Source organism: Lampetra fluviatilis, chromosome 18 (assembly GCF_964198595.1).
Source record: "Lampetra fluviatilis chromosome 18, kcLamFluv1.1, whole genome shotgun sequence".
NCBI classification, from domain to species: Eukaryota; Metazoa; Chordata; class Hyperoartia; order Petromyzontiformes; family Petromyzontidae; genus Lampetra; species Lampetra fluviatilis.
Window position 1 is genome coordinate 1,774,901 of NC_136292.1, and position 17,605 is coordinate 1,792,505.

The window sequence follows — 17,605 nt, forward strand, 5'->3', positions numbered from 1 at the left end:
GGAACAGAAGCCCGAACTCGGTGCTACTGGGCTCCGGGAAGAGGGGACGGTCAGGCTCACTGCCCCACTCAGCTGGTAGAGACTGCGAGCGGGGACGAGGGGTTTTTATCTGGGGGAAGAGAAAGCAAGGGGAGAGGAACAAAAGTAGAGGGGATGTGGGGGGGGGGCCCTTCATGATCTGTACTGTGCAACATCTGTACCGCCGCAGGACGCCCATGAAATGGAGCCTAACAGCTCATTGTGCCCTCCCTGCGGAAATTAATAAATACAGTCTAAATCTAATGGCTCAGGGGTATGTGGGGACACGGACCCTTTCCATGCTGATAATCCCGCAACGGCAACTGGGCTGTTCCAGGCCCCCATGAGCCCACTTGAAGCTGGACATGGAAAAGTGTCAGCGGTCTCGAGTGCGTTGTGTGCTGGCGGTGGTGTAGCGGTTAGCGCGCTGCGCTACAAACCTGGTGACCCGGGTTCGATTCCCGCCTCACGGCCAACATCAATGACGATTATCTGAATCGGTCCTGGGCCTCCCTTAGGTTGACTCAGCCTCAAATGAGTACCTGGTGTGATGTGTAAACATTGCCACTAGGAGACAAAGGCGTACAGGCGTTGTGTTGGCTACCCACCCCCCCTCGTGTGCCGTGCCGGCCTTTATACGTGCTTGCTAACAGCACTTGCCCCTACAGGGTGTTAAGGCTACACGGGGGATCTTTGTCTTTTTTTGTGTTGCCGTGTTCCAATGCGGTGCTTTGCAGGGTTGCTCACTGACAATGTCCTTTGCAGACCTCTCTGGGTTGAATTTCCGTCGGATGAGGAGACTTTTGTTCTGGAGGATCAGTACATGATCGGTGAGATACGTCCACACGTTTAACACGTGACCATTTTTTACGATATATCATTTTTTTTAAACGATAATGTTGTGGGATTGGTTGTGAGCGAGGTTTCATTTCTGGATCCTCCGGCTTTTCCTTGCACATTTATAACCGTGCATTTTGAGTTTTTTTCTGACGCTGTAATTTTCCACACGATAAGCCACTTTGTTGCGCTATCATTTGTGGCCAGGTTGCATCTGAAAAAGACCTATGTGGCTCAGTGGGCCTTACCTTGTAAAATAAAAATTTATTTTTTAGTTTTATATACGAAATTTGCTTCAACACTCGCCGGTGTCACTTTGAGTTCATGATTGCAGGGTCCATGCTTTCCCTGATGAACGTCCCCATTGGTTTGTAGGCAATGCCCTGTTGGCCCGGCCGGTGACTGAGGACAACGTGGATACGGTGCAAGTTTACCTCCCTGGGAGAAGCGAGGTACTTTCCTGCCATCGAACCTTCACACGGTCTCCCCTTGCGGAAGAGTCACTGTCCCGCCCGTTGAAGTAAAATGTACCTGAATCGGTCGTTCCTTTGTCATTATCACGTCGGAAACACGGTGGCAAAGATGAGCGGGATAAGCAACCCGAGATGGGCGTGTTTTAGAACCTTGGCCATGCACACGTTGCAGTTGTTGTGTACGTATAAGTCCACGTGCGTCTGTGCGCGGTGCGTGGGGAGTAGTAGTGCAGCGGTCAGAGTGCTGCGCTATGAATACATTGACCCGAGTTCGATTCCCGCTCATGGCCAACAACGAGTGACAATGATCTGAACTGGTCCTGGGCCTCCTCTAGGTTGAATCAGCCTCAAATGAGTACCTGGTGCGGTGTGTAAACATTTCTGCAATGGAGACAAAAGCATCCGGACACGGTGCTGGCCACCCACCCCGTCTTGTGCCATGCCAGCCTTCATAGGTGCTCACTAATAGCACTTGCCCTAAAAAGTCAGTTAAGGCTATATGGGGGACCTGTGTCTTTGTCTATGCAATCCATTAGTGAGACGTGTTGCTATAATCATGAGTGACTCCACTGCATTACAGTCTTGACAACAAAGGTTAGATTCCAGACCATGCACTGCATTAGTAATTGGTATCTAAACATAGCCTTGGCCTCACCTAGGTAACCTTAGCCTTAAACAATTACCTGGTGCATCTGTGCACTCAACTTGAGTGCTGGGTAGGCAAAGGCAGTCATAGCGTGTTTGACTGACGAAGCAAGGGCTTTATCAGCCAAGCACGCTTTGCAGATGGGCAACCATCATCTCTCTATGCGCACCTTCAATTAGCACGGTCGGTTACGTACGGTTCCAAAGAAATTCAACATACATACATACATATCCCTGTCCGTGTGTTCGCGTCCAGGCATGGTACGACATCCACAACCACAAGCGCTACCCAGCTCCGGGCAAGATCGCGCAGCGTGTCAACATGTCTTCGGTGAGGGAGCGCTGCTATGTTTAGACACCAGCTTCGTTGACGCATCGCTCCCCCAGCCGCGTCCGTAGTTGTCGTCCGTTTGCCGTGATGCGTGGACGATTAGTGGCATGCAATCCCCGCTCTCTCTCCCTCTTCACCTTGTCCAAACGAGAGTTGTCGCAAACACATTCCGGACATCGCTCGGCAGATTTTACCTTGCGGCTTGCAGACAGTGGTGGGGTAGGTGGATTGTTCAGCTGTCCTGCCCTTTGAACTTTGGTGTCAGCCTTCCAGGTCAGGCCATCTCCCCCTCAGGAAACAAACTCACATTTTGGAGAGTGAATATTATTTTGCTGATTATTTGCTATATTGTTCGTACTAATTTGGTTTCTCAAGTAATACGCTGTAAGATATATAAACGTCTTCTAAATCAATTACAGCATGACCCTAATTGAAATAAAATATCGGTGTTATCAAGGTGGAGCCAGAGTTACTCAGCTTAATTGAGCAAAGCTGTGGGGCTTATCTCTTTTTGCAGCCCTGAGCCAATTGTGGAAATTCCACATTCCCATGACAGGCCCTGTTTCACACAGGACGACTTATGCTGAAACAGTGCTGAACAAGTCATTGATTATAATTGAGTCTTATGGTCAATACAGCTACAAAAGGTCACCCCAAGCTATCAGTGCCCTGAGAGTGGCATTGTCTTTGTGCTGTTGGCGTCCTCTGGTCTGACGCTGTTTGAGACGAGGCTGAAAAAAAAGCTGTCTCTGGTGTGGACCAATCAGTTTCAAAGACAATGCGTGTATAATATCAGAGCATGTTTCTTGTGTGCATGTTCACCATGAGAACGTGTGGTTAATGCAGACAGGATTCTTTGAAAAAGGATTCTGTTAGGTGTTTTAATATTTTAACACAACTGCTTTATTTCCAGAAGGGGTAACACCTATTGTTATATTTTGATACCTGCAAGAAAGGTCCCGTATTGTCAATACACAATATGGCAAAAAAATATGATTCCCAATCCACAAACCTCCAAATTCGTGGAAATTGTGTGGCTGCTATTGATTCTGGCTTGGCAAGAGGGTATCCGCTAGTTTATTGAATCGTGACCACAAATGTAATTGTGGAGGAGGTGAATTAATTATTTTATGCCTCGTGTTTACGATGTGTCATTTCGTAATTGTATCCCTCATTCCAGAAATATTCCTGGAATCTTAAAGATTTTTCATGAGGATTCTGCACTCGATATTTGGGCCGGTGTTTATTATTCGTTTTTTCACCACCGCTGTTTACGTTGAACAGGGTCCCATTCTGGAGGGAGAACGCTCTGGCAAGAAGACTTGCCAGCCAGGCAGTATTTGTTTAACAAAAACTCTGCTGATGGGACCCAAAAGGTCAAAATAAGTTGACAGTTATCTTGCTGCATCAAATGCGGCTGGAAAACATGAGTTTGGAAGACTAATGGGTTCAACACGAATGTGTTATGTGGAGAAAAAAAAAAGAATTATGTTTATATTTTATCACTCAACATTTGTAAAGTTGGTAGGCATTCAAGCTCCCTGTATTTCCTGTTTTGCGTTTGTTCAGATCCCTCTGTACCAGCGAGCTGGAACCATCATCCCCCAAAAGCTCCGCCTGCGGGACTCCACCGAGCTCATGAAGGACGACCCCTACACCCTGCTTGTCGCTGTGGACCCAGGGGTCAGTGCTCCCCCATCCAGCCTGGACGCTGCGGACTTGCATCACTAAACAACGCACGCGGCAGCTTCCATCGTGCTACGTCATGTTCAATGAAGATGCATCCCAGAAAAACAAACAAACCATGCTTGTCGTGTATGCATGTATCTATTTTGAACTTCTTTCGCAGCGTACGTAGCCCGCCGTGCAGCGGTAAACCTAGATTGTGTATTGCAGGCTGTCTCACTCGAGTTTGAGGCGTTGCTAGGAAACACAGGTGAGTTTTAACGTGAATTTCTTGTTGCGCTCTGTTGGCATCGCTGCAGTGGTGGTGCCGAGCTCTTGAATAGTAAAACATCGCTGTGAACTTGTCACTCATCGCAGCTGAAATACACTTTAAAGTGTCAAAGCAGTGCAGACAGCCCAAGTTACGCAGCCCAGCTACTTATCTACCTGGAGTGAGCTTCTTGCATCGCGCGTCCTTCCTGAAGCTTATCTAATTTGATCGTAATGGAGTGAGCCATTCAAATTCTTATGATATTGTCTCTACATTTTGGAAAGCTAAACTTTGGCATCATTATTTTCGAGTCCAGTAAAGCCTCACGGAGGCTCAAGGGTAGGGGGCGATATTGCTATTTGTGACCAACGTAATTTTTCAACGTTGGGATGTTCGGCCAACACCGGTTACATTTTGTGGGTGGTTTTATTTGGCTATGGGAGGAAGCCGGTGGGCGAGGAGAAAACCCATGCAGAACAGGGGGAGAAAGCTGCCCGTGTCTGGAATTGAACCTCGGCCGTACTTGCTATGAGGCCCAAGTGTGGCCATTACGCCATCACCTAAATATATATACAGTAAAACCTTGGATTGCGAGCACAATTCGTTCCGGAAACGTGTTTGTAATCCACAGCACTCGTATATCAAAGCACTCCTATATCAGTTGTGATCACGTGACGCTCGGCAGACAAAGCGTATACTGTATGTACTACAGTACTCGTATTGCAAGACCTCGCTCGTTTATCAAATTAATTTTTAAATACAAAAATTTGCTCGTCTTGCAAAACACTCGCAGACCAAGTTACTCGCAATCCAAGGTTTTACTGTATTGTGATCTGATGGCAATGTATGCATGCCTGTGATCCACCACTGTGGAGACAAGGGTTTGTTGGGTTGTACAAATATTATGAAACGCCCATCTCCTGGGTGTCGAGGTGCTATGCCCTGGCTTCCCAGCAGACGGCGGTACAGCAAACATGTGGCCCCCACCTGTTCCGTCTCTATGGGCTCGAGTGTTTGAGGACCGCAGAGCTTGGCACATAATAATTGGTGCTGGCTCATCGGGTGGCTGCTTGCCTTCTGAGTCATTCCGACTCGCTCGACGAGGGCGAGGAATAAATACCGTACGGCGGCTGCGGCGAGCTACAAATGAAGCTAAAAACTCAACAGTTTTATTTTTCCAGGTAAGGCCCACTGAGCTATGAAGCTCTTACTCTTAGGTATTTTCGGTAAAGTCACGTAGGTAAAAAATAAATGAAAATAATAAAGAATAAATAAATAACTAATGGAAAAAATAATAGAAATAAAATAATAACTCACGACGTTTCGGAGGCAACACAAGCGTCCGTAACGTCATGATTTATTATTTTATTTCTATTATTTTTTATTATTATTTATTATTATTCTTTATTTTTACCTACGTGACTTTACCGAAAAAACCTAAGAGCGTCAATCCTTGCAGTCACGAAAGCTTCAAATCTAGAACTATGAAGCTCTTTTTCTAGAAGCGACTTGGCCACAAATGATAGCTTAACGAAGTGGCTTATCACGTGGCAATGCATAGCAGCCGAATACTCTAAACATGTGCTTCTAAATGTGGAGGGAAAACCCGCAGGACCCGGAGAAAAATCCACTCCAAATATCCAGCCGGCGTCAGGCTCAGACTCGAACCCACGACCTCCTGCATACAGCGCGAGCCAGTTAGCATTTCACCACCATTGGCATTATTGTGATGATGATGATGTTTTCGCTGATTGTTGCTCTGTGCGCAGGGCTGTGCTGAAGGAGAGCTGTTCATAGACGACGGCCATTCGTTCCTCTACAAAACCCAACAGCGGTTCCTGCACCGCGGCTTCAGCTTCAGCGACAGCACGCTCACCTGCAGGTGCGAGCCATGTTCCATGCTTTGCAGAAGCCTGCTGGCTAGGCCCGTATTGAGTCGCCCGAGTCATCGAGTAAAGTTTATTCTTACGGCTCATGAATCATGCGTGCGAGAATCGATTTGTTTTCGATTTAAATGACATCATACGTGATTGGCTCATGCGACCGCTGCAGCGACGACAAGCCCTATAATCTCTGCACTGTCCGAATAGAAATCACTCTTCAGTTGAATCGTGTCCTCAGGATCCCTCGCTGTGAAGTCTGATCCACAACTATAAAGGCAATACATATTTCTGCCCTCCTTGAGGAAGAATTACTGTCCACAAGATCAGCCGATTATATCTTTTTTAGTGTAAATGGCAATTGGAGTGGGGCAGTTGCGCAGCGTTTTTGCTCACCGCGCTATAAACCCGCCGACATGGATTTCCACAGCTAACATGAGTGGCAAGTGATATATAAACCTGTCCTGCGATTCCCCCCCCCCTTCACCAACCTGCACTACCCACCAGCGCGGTGAAGTGTGAACACACCAACCGCGTGATTGACAGGGCACAGCGGGGAGACCTTCGATCATCCAGCGGTAGGATTGACGAATGGCTGTGAGTTGTGATGGCGTTTGTGGCGAGAGGTTTTGATTTGGTTTCAAGAGAGAATGGTGATGGGTGCGGTTGTTTCTCTTCCCCTGGCAAGGTCTCTGGACACTGCGGGATCCATGGAGTCTCGCGTGCAGGTGGAGAAGGTTGTGGTCTTGGGTGTGCGTCGTCCCGTGCGCGTCCTGCGCTCGCTGCCAGGTGAGCTCAGGAGGATGACGGATTTGGTTGCGACAGTTGTTCGTCTACTGGACACCTGTGAAAAAGAGCTTCATAGCTCGTGGGAATTCTCCGGGATAAACGAAGGTTCTGATTTTGAGCTGAGCGGTGAGCTGAAGCGATTATTAATGAGTGCAGCGTTTAAACGCTTTTACACGCGACAGTTTCGTTAGTTTAGCTATGTGGGGTGATGGAGGATCTTAATGACAGAAATTAGTTCGAATGCGCATATCAATTATAAATCGGAATGACACAATTGTGCGCGATCTCACAACTGAATTGTATTGCAGGGACCAATGTATTGATTTTTTTGATCTCTTTCATTAACTCTTTTATTTTATGTATACATTCACAGACGCAGCAACCATGCTAGTTTCATTAAAACACTTTACACTCCACTTTTGATAATTATTAATTTCCCCACAGGTAGCTGCCCAATTAACTTAAGCATTCACGTTTTTTTTTTATCCACTTATTCTACATAAAAAATATTGATAATAATATACACTCCTCTGTCAATCCACGACTGGATAAAGGCCTTCCTATGCGGTGTCGGCCTTAAGGGTTGTTTCACCATACTTTACCACGCTGGTCAGTGCGATTTGGCGAAGGGAGGCCGAGAATGATGAATTCATATGTCAAATATCATTCCCCAGTGAGCTCGGCTCGCTAGGTTCATCCACGACGCCACCACTCCACCCTGAGCAAACGCCCTCTCTACGTTCTTGACAATGACACTTTGTGGGTTATCAAAGTTTTTCCAGGACACCTCCCCCCCCTGCTCCGCTAAATGTCCCCTCGTGTGCTTGTTCTGTGTAGGTGGCAAAAAGAAGACACTCCATTTCGGGTACAATGCCAGCTCATCGGTGCTGGTTGTCAAGAATGTGGGCGTTCCCATCGCCTCCGACTGGAGCATTTCCCTCACCTTAAAACAGGGCCACAAGTCTTCCTGAGCCTGACCAACCAGCCTTGACCATTTCGATACAATCCTGTTGCGAGCCAAACCCAGTTGCATATTAATACACACACACACACTCACTCCTTCCTTTAGGTCATCATCTCTCACAGCAGCCGAGTTGCCAAATATACATTTTATGGGTCAGGGTGACAGTGCAGCTTCGAAGGCGGAAACCAGTGATTGGCCGTGGGTCGGCAAATTCGATACAGCCACAGGTGTGGCTGAAATAGATCATTGCGTTCTCCCCTCGGCTGCGTACCCAAGGGGGCAGGCCACTGCCGCCACCTCCCTCCATCCCATCCCAATCCCACACCCACCTCTTCAGCTCCGTGTTATTGCGTCGTGACCAGGGAAGGGTTATTGAGGTGGGCCACTCTGGTGTCTCTCGCAGTGTTTGTTTAGGTGACGCCATAAAAAGGGTGCAGTTGAGCGTTACACCCAGGACTCTATTCCTGTATTGCCCGCGCCAATTGTGCTAGAATAGTTTTTTTTCTGAGGGTCGACGGCAAAGAGCGAACGTGGATGTTAGTCAGTGGTGGCGGGTTCTAACGACACATTTATATATTTCTACGCGATCTAACCCAAAAAAACATACCTCTATTATGAACGTGGATGGTTTGCAAACCTGCAGGATAAATCCTTCTGCTGTCTTTGAGCCCCGCCCCCCTCCCTCCCGATACGTTCCATTCATTGGCTACCACATTCTGATGAGCTCCGCCCCCCTCTCCTCCCCCCTCAACTTGCTTATAAGGGATTACTTCTTGAATCATTGCCTCACTTGATGCAGCTAATTCGGCTGTGACGGTCCCACCTGATGACGGAGACTTGTGTTGCCTCCGAAACGTCGTGATTTTTGTTTTTATTTTATTTTCATTAATTTTGATGTTTTACCTACGTGACTTTACCGAAAAAACCTAAGAATATAAATCCTTCTAACTGGATTCGGAGTGTCCCTCCCGGTTCATTGCTCGAGAACTCTCGTGCGGAGTGCGGTATTGTGATGTGGAAAGGGCGAAGTAGGATTGGATAGGCTAGTCGGAGCATGGGAACTGGAGAGAGAAAGAATGATCTATGTTTACAGTTGTGCAATGCAATTTAATACTACAATATGGGTACCCCCCTCTATATACAGAACAGATATGTACCTTAAAAGTTGTCCGGAGAGCGAAATTCTATATTCACATCCATATATTCCCATTGACTCCCCATATAATTGGAGGTGCATGCCTACAGGAGAAAATGTCAGCCCCAAGACATGATAAAATAGAATGCAGTAGACCTTTTGAAAGTATATATTTCGTGGAAGATCGATCATTTTTAATTAAAATATCAATTACAATACACAAAATAAGCTAAATAAAAATACTGTACAATACATGAGATTAGGTTTTCCCCTTTTTTCTGGCAACAAAAACAGGTGTTAAGATGTTAAAACACCAAACTGAAACCTTTTACAAGGAATCATGTCTGCATTAACCACAATACTTGTGGTCAGAATGTAAACAAAAAACATACTCTGATATTCTATGCATTGTCTTTGAAACTGATTGGTCCACACCAGAGAAAACTTTCTTTTGAGCATTTTGGCGTCCTCTGGTCTGACACCGTTTGTCAGGCAAAAGAAGTTCAACATGCACACATACATAGGCATTGCAATTAGAGATTTCACAATAAATAAAAAAAAATACGCTTTGCTACACTGGCAGTGTGATTCATGCAACAGTTGTGCGTTTCAGAATGGACTTTATTGTTTGTGATTAGTCATGGAAACCCTGCAGCCAGTGCAGATTGTAAATGCTGCACAAGGTTAAAACAAAAACAAGATTAAATCATCAAATCACGAATTGTGACGATCGATCGAATCTTACAGGGGTTAATCCTTACATCCATTGACAACCAGAAATTAACACATTAAAAATAATATCACGGATGAACTTGGACATTAATGGAATTCTGTTTTAGTGTGTTTTAAACTCGTTTGAGCATGTTTTTGCCGATAATGGTGTGCACTGATTATTACAAAAAGTTCATTCACTGCATGAGAGGCACGATCAGAATAGTTTGAGAATTGTATAAGGTTTGGTCATTCTTAAATGCAGCAGAAAGTGGGCCTGACATTCTCCTCTAGAATCGTCTGATTCAATGCAAAATCCATGGTTGTGTCAATGATGGCGACAGTGGATTGGTGAAGCCCCAAATATTTAGAATGTTTTTCGTAACCCTTTCCAGCCTAATGAGCATCAATAACTCTTTTTCTGAGATCTTCAGATTTATTTTGATTGTGGCGTCACTTGTTTCCACACACCTATATGGTGAAGATCAAACTCACAGTGTCTGATCTTTATACAGGGTGGGACCTCCCAAACTCATCGCTGAAGATCTACCTTATTATTGAAACACCTGATTCAAATGATTCCCTTAATTGAGCAAATGAAACCAGGGGTTCACTTTTTCACATACCCTGAACCGTAATTACTCTGTTTAGTTCATACTTAATGTTGCTTCAAAAGACATGGAATTGTTTAATATTAGCCCTATTGGATATTTAATAAAAGACCGGCTTTAATTCAAGAAGGCTCTCATGGTAGAACTATGGAATTTCCATAATCATTGGGGTTCGCAAACTTTTTCTCGGCACTGTACCTCATTCTCAACAAACTGTTGACTGCCTCTTATGCATGTTCACAGGTACTCGAGCGTTCAGTTTGTCAAATGACTCTTGGTTGCTTTGACTTGGTAGCAGTACTGCAATCACTAACTTCAAGGGAAAGTGATTGATTTTAGCATTTGCAAATGACTTCGGTGTGTTGGTGTTGACAAGGCGGCAGTTTCATATCGCCGCCGCTGCATGGCTGAACGATAGCTTCAGTTATCGCGGGACTTTAAACGTCTTCTGAAATTAAATAATGAAATAAATGCGCAAATTCCGTGCCGCCACTCTCGGCCCCTTTCTCTGCGCGTTAAATGACTCTGCGTGTTGTGTCTCGAGGGGGGCTCGCTGTCGGCAGCTTCTAAAAGCCAAAAGGCGGACGGGCGGACGGACAAACGCACGAGCCACCGAAAATAATCCTGGGGCATCGCGAGTTGGAGTAAGCTCTCGACCCCCCCCCCCCGCTGTGTAAAAATAGCCCCTCTCTATATGGGGCGCCCACTCTGGGCCTCGCATCCTTGGGCACAGCGCCACTTTTGATGGTTGGGGCCCGGCCCTTTACCGGCCAACGCCGTGGAGGATCGCGTCCTCGTAACGTTCCTGGGATCGGCACACGGTGTGAGGACGGTGAGCGCCGGGGAGAGCTCAGGTGACGTGAGGAGCAGAGAGAGACGCGAGAGGGAGGGAGGGAGGGCGTTCCTTGAGACGAGAACTTCGCTGCCTGGTGCCACCGGGAAGTGGATTTGAGCCAGGGGTGAAACCTCAGCGAGCTGAGGGGTATTTTTAAAGATCGGTATCTGCCTGCACGACGTTCTACCTTGCAATGCTGCGGCCACTCTCAAAAGGTAATTGCACTTTTAAACGGGAAGTTTTTCGGAAATTGTTGTTCTTCTAAGTTCATTTATGAGCGCTTTAGTCATTGCCTGCAACGATTTGTGCTCTGAAGTTGGGATACTTTTTTCTGGAAAAGTGTGTGCTGTTGTGTGCAATGGTTTAGCAATGTTGGTAAAGCAAAGCATTTTTTTAAGGCTCTGCATAGGTAGAGTTTTTTTTTTACGGACCTGGTTTCCACCTGAGGACGGCTGCTTGCGTTGTGGCCGAAACGTCGTGAGAATAATTTTATTATGTTTTATTTTTATTATTTTATTACTTCCCTTCTACGTGACTTTACCGAAAGAACCAAGAAGAAGAATAGTAACATTACGTTGACAACAATTAACTTAGTAATGCTTAATTTGTGGGTAATATTGGGAAATTTTCCTTGCAAACCTTGCCAAATTCATATTCTTGGGCCTTTCGGTAAAGTCACGTAGATAGGTTGAAAGAAAATAATTATTATCTACGGGACTTTACCGAATGACCCAATAATATGAATTACTGCAGTCACGAAAGCTTTAAGTCAAGACTTGTGAAATTCGTCAAAGCAATTTGCCAAACACGAATAATGCAGGGCCCTCCTGAAAAACTTTTTAGGTTCAGTATCTTTTTTTGTAGAAATAAATAACGTGATTATTTGTAAGTCTGTGGGGAAAGGTATATTTATTGTAGGTCATTGCAAGATCCCATTTTGAGTGGTGGAAATATTTCAGAATTTTACATGGAAACACCAGCAGCCCAGAGTCAAGACAAGATTACTGATGCAAATCATTCACAGCCCTTTGGCAATCCGCTGCTGGGCGAAGGCCTCCCAAAACCACGTCGGTCATGGGGCTGATTAGACCTCACCACACTGGCCAGTGTGGTCACACAGGACCAGTTCAGATGTCACTCACCACTGATGTTATCCATGGCCAATAATTAGGTTGCCGGGCTCATAACACAGTGCGCTCACTCCTGTGCTAAAGCTTCCTCCTGGTGGAAATGTCAGACAGTACTATATATATAGCTCTCGCATGTGTTTAGAGAAGTGCATGTTTTTATTTCTTTCATGGAGTGTTGGGCATTAACATTTGAAAATTACTGAAGTGTTGAATTTCACACGATGGGTGCAAATGTGATTAGGATGCTCGCATAGCCACAACAGATGTTCACCTGTGTATTCATCTTCAAAAAGTCTTCGTGTTGATGCCTCGCAGGGTGAATACCGTGCAGCACAAGGCAACAGAGTACGGTGAAGTCGAACGCGTACACATTTTTAAAACGGCACCGCCACAAACCCAAAGATGCCGTACATTTTCAACACGCGGATCCTGCCTCAGCCGAGGCCCGCTCCGAGCCCGACGCCCGGCCACCCGTTCATGCACGGCACCTCGGGGAACTACCGCAACACCGCCATCAGCAACCGCAACGCGTACCTCATCGACACGCAGGGCAAGGGCTTTGAGGAGCTGCGCACCTTGTGCCTGAGCCACGACGTGCTCTTCGAGGACCCAGACTTCCCCGCCCACAACAACTCCATCTACTTCAGCCAGAACGCACCGATGCAGTTCCAGTGGATGCGTCCCAAGGTGAAGCAAGCGCCCTCCGGGGTGGCGCCATTTATTATTTTTCCTTCCCGCAAATTTCTGAAAAGGTCATGCGTGGAGGGCGTCTGTCTCTCTCTCTCTCTCGTGTCTGTGTGTGTCGGCAGAAATTGCTTTTCTCTTGCCGGCCTTGCGGTGGAACGGTTGGGGAGTTCTTGGGATGCAGTGACGGTTCGTTTATTTACAACTAATTAAGGTGTCCTTGCAGTTTGTGCTGTATGGAGCTGGCTGATGTGTACAACCCTGAAAACACATCGGACTTCGGTTAGATGTCTGTCAAATGTCGGCAGCTATTTGCCTTTCTGTTAACAAGGGAAGCAGGTCCCTTGATGTTGAAACACTGAATGAGAACACAATCCATCCCGAGAAACGCTTCATTACACAATGTGATTTGTGCACTGCGCGGAAATCGTTTTGCTCATGAACCTTCCATGAAATGTAGATCCAAAGCCACTTGTAAGGAAAACGGCATAAAGCAATGATGTTGTGATGCATTCCTAACCTCAGCAAGTCCAATGCCAAGCGTGACTCATTCTCAACACTCAAGAGCAATCCATCTGTCTATGGGTGTCCAGAGGCAATCATGGGACTGCAGTGATTTATGGACCGGATGTCACAACTTGGTCTACCCTTTTGTTTCCTTTTCTTGAAGCTGGTGAGCAACCATTGTGAGTCCCTTTCTTTTTTACAAGACAGACCATGTGTCATATAGGGGTCAGTTATTTATAATGCACATCCATATATAAATAAACAATAATAATAGGTGTATACTGCTTTGGCAGTCCACTTCTGGTTGAAGGCCTCTACGCTCCCTGTCAAGTAGACGAATTGTTTGGCCCGAACTCACCACGCTGGTCAGTGTCGGATGGTGAAGGGGTGGGGGGGTGATGTGCTGATGTGCAGGGGGGTACCCAGAACCGATTCAGATATCGCTCGCCACTGATGAGAGTGGAGTCCGAACCAATCACCTCGCCACCACTCCACTGATCCAAAACAATGTACTGTACATAATATATCTTCATAATGTTTAAAAGTTCGATTTTTCACTGTTAGCACCGAGAAGCACAACCTATTCTGCCTAGCGTGGCGATGCACGGTCAAACAAGACGTCGTGATGACTGACACGGCATTCAGACGAGGGCTTTATCCTGGAGTGGATTGGCAAATAATCAAATAATTTATTCCTGGAAATTGTTATTTACGAGTAATTAACCCTCGTCGTCACTGTTTGGCGCAAGACACCGCGTGCCAGTAAATTGCTGTAATTATTTACGAGTCATTATAAATAATGATGACGACGACGACGACGACGAGGAGGAGGGTCGTGTTTGCTGAAGTCGTCTGTTACTTTCCGCAAATCGCGCTCTCTGCCCGCCGGCATTGTGACTTCACACTTGGGGCGTTGTGAGATAGGTTTGTGTGTGTGTGAGAGAGAGGTGCTCGCGGCGGGCATGGGAGGGCACACCGACAGACCGCTGTCTAACCCGAGCCTTCGCCTGCGCGCACGTGACAGGGCCCTATTATTCATTTGGCATTGGAGCAGTAAAAACACACACACCATTGACGTGCCTAAGCCATGCCAATGCAACTTCAGCAGAGTGAGCCAGGAGATGTGACAGTGATCGCGGGACGTATTGTGCCTTTTGTGTGTTTTGAAAATCGCGCTGTCTGTGGATTTAGCCGTATAGTCTATGGGCATTTTGTGGCCGAAGGCTATATCTGCTTCCTGGCGACCGTCATAATCCTTTACCCCGCGTGCTTATGGTACAATGCTCGTTGGGGAGTGAGGAGACAACGCATGCACGCGCACCAAGTCGCGTTCTGTGAAACTGTCAACTCTGCAGAAAGTGTTTACTATTCGCACGTTCAGGACATTCGGTTAGCGGTGAGCGAGACCATTGAGGGTGTTTGTGAATCCTAGAAGTGATGCGTCGATGCGTGCGGTGTTTCCCATTGAGGCGGAATTTTATGGGTGAAATGTTGGGCCGGCGAAAGACGACCTTCGTGAAAAGCTTGATGTTTTTAATGTGCGGTATGTAATTAGGTTGACCGCACATATCCGTAGAATAGTTTTTCGTTGGGATTGTATTGAACACTGCATCAATAATTTGAATTGTGTACAGGGGCATTACATGCTAATTATATCATGATAATCTTAGGGTTTTTCGGTAAAGTCACGTCGGTAAAAAATAATAATAGAGATAATAAGAAAAATAAGTGCTTTATTATTTTATTGCTATTATTATCTATATTATTTTTTATTATTTATTTTTAATTTTTTACCTACGTCACTTTACCGAAAAAACTAAGAGTATGAATCCTTGCAGTCACGAAAGCTTCAAATCTAGAATTTTATCATGATAATATTATTTGATCTCATGATAACAATGTGTCAGCGGTACGTAAGCAAACATCGTCAACTTTTTGTACAATGACACCGTGTATCATTGTACAAATATAAACAATGCACAACTTAAAAGTACTCAGCGTTATTTTCTGAAAACACCCCCGTTGACGATGAGCAGTAACGGTGGCAAATGGATGTCAGTCACCTTCAGGTCCATCCTGCAACTTTGACCGGCCAATCACAGTGTGCCATTCCCAGCATGATGGTTTAGAGGATTATTGTGTGGTCTGTGGATTTTGGTGTCAAAATAAAAGCGGGCTCTTATTTTCGACTCGCGCTTTTTCACGACCAAATCGTTCCTTGTTGGCCCTACGTGCCGCACGATTGCTGGACGATGCCAAAAGAAACGGTCAGGGATCAGTCAACCTCAGTTCAAGTTAAAGTAATTGTACTTTAATTCACATTTTTTTTAAAGTTAGATTGAGTTAAAAAAGGAGAATAAAAGTAAGCAAACGCAAAGTTAAGTTCGCGGCAACTACGACAACGCAGCAGCAGCGGGAGGAGCGATCATGCCACCAAAAAGGGAATTTATGTCCTGGATTTGCGATAGAATTTTGCGCTACAAAGCGTTGCGCGGTGGCATTGGCAGCGTGAACCAACCCGTGACCTTCGTGGGGCAGAGCTACATTGCGCTGAGGACCGAGCGCCTCTCGGAGGGCAGCCTGTTTTGCGACGATTATTTCCCAGCCAACGCCGAATCCCTGGGTCGGCGGTGCAGCAAAGCCAAGGGTATTCGCTGGAAGAGACCCAAGGTAGATTTGAACCACCCCTTCGTTGTCTTAATGTTGACAGCGGTTGCGGGAACCGCAAGCTTTTAGTGTTAAACACTGAACTAAGGTGTTAATGAAATAATTGTAATATTGTTTGTAGAGTGTGGTATGTGTGTGTGAAAGTATATAGATATATATTAAGGATGCCCTGTTCTCGCAAGCATTGGTAAAATAAAACTGAGTATATGTTATTAAATATTGGAAAACATTATATTTTCACAACTTCATCGTAATAACTTATATTCAGCATACTTGGTCAATTAAAATAATTCCATAATCTCAAACACGACACAATGTGTATCCGTTTAGTGTCTAAATACAATTCACATATAGGCCTTGCAATACATTGGTGCAATACTTAGTCTTATTTTACGATTATGTTTCTGGATATGTGTTATTTTTATTCACAGCTATATATACATAATGATTAACCTGGTGAAAACATTCAGGCTGAAGACGAAGTTTGTATGCAGCGTGTGTGTGCATCCCGATGCGATAGAAGCGATGCGCTGCAGTGGTTGAGTGTTGGGTCGAGCGAAATACTCTTCATTTGTCTCCTAATTCAAAGGTGGAAATTCCACATTGCTGTGGCAGGGATTCAGCACATTCATGTACATACTTGCCAATCCTCTAGAATTATACAGAAAGCTGCTGATGTTTAAAAGCTTGTTGGTTTTAGACCCATATACACGAGCTTGATAAGGTTTTTCGAAGAATACATTTTTGCGGACTTTTTGCTGTGAAAAATTACGTGCGGCAAAACAATCTTGCCGCCTGTCACGTGAATTGGAAGGGTTGGCTAACACACTTATTTACTCAGTACGTGGGGGGTGCGGCGGTGGCCCAACGGCTTGCACACTTTGCGACGAACCAGGCCAACCTGAGTTCGCTTCCCAACCATGGCTAACATCAGCGTGGTGAGCTGTGGTCAAACAAACACGGTGGCGTGGGGAGGCTTTCCTCCAGCCGTGCGTTGTTGTCCTTTTCCCCGCACCTCCGATTATCACGGTTGGCTACGTACGGTGCGAAAGAAGTTCAACATACGTACATTGACAATGGTCTGGAAACGATACAATGTTTTTAACTGTACTGCATTGTCAACACAGCCGTGTGCTTTGTGGCTGTTTTCTTCATAAACTCATCGCTCATTATGTCTTTCTTTGCACAGGACATTTGCGAAAACCCGCAGTTCATCATTAATGGGGCGACGCGCACAGACATACGGCAGGGAGACCTTGGTGAGCCCTGTGTGTCTGCACGCGTGTCACTCACTGTTTTCGATACTGTTACACAACATGCATGGAAAAATGTAATATTCTGATTCTGGTGGAAACTCACAAAAAGTCACAGTAGCGTCCGGTCTAACAAGGAAGGTCTGATGCTCGTCTCAAATTTGCATTGCTTAACTAGTTGTGCACATTCCACGTTTAT

At 45.7% G+C, this 17,605-nt stretch overlaps 2 protein-coding genes across 2 annotated transcripts in view; both read left to right on the forward strand.

The window, feature by feature from the left end:
* The window catches only part of LOC144937073 (neutral alpha-glucosidase C-like), a 28,684-nt gene extending 19,302 nt beyond the window's left edge, over positions 1-9,382 (forward strand). The window contains exons 18-24 of the mRNA XM_078864314.1: positions 784-848; positions 1,231-1,307; positions 2,230-2,304; positions 3,874-3,987; positions 6,010-6,122; positions 6,809-6,909; positions 7,747-9,382. Of these exons, the coding sequence (XP_078720440.1) occupies positions 784-848; positions 1,231-1,307; positions 2,230-2,304; positions 3,874-3,987; positions 6,010-6,122; positions 6,809-6,909; positions 7,747-7,880 (679 nt within the window). The 3' untranslated portion in view covers positions 7,881-9,382. The remainder of the gene's footprint in view (positions 1-783; positions 849-1,230; positions 1,308-2,229; positions 2,305-3,873; positions 3,988-6,009; positions 6,123-6,808; positions 6,910-7,746) is intronic.
* A 3,315-nt stretch (positions 9,383-12,697) lies between these two features.
* The window catches only part of LOC144937002 (calpain-3-like), a 56,992-nt gene continuing 52,084 nt past the window's right edge, over positions 12,698-17,605 (forward strand). The window contains exons 1-2 of the mRNA XM_078864241.1: positions 12,698-12,982; positions 17,343-17,412. Of these exons, the coding sequence (XP_078720367.1) occupies positions 12,698-12,982; positions 17,343-17,412 (355 nt within the window). The remainder of the gene's footprint in view (positions 12,983-17,342; positions 17,413-17,605) is intronic.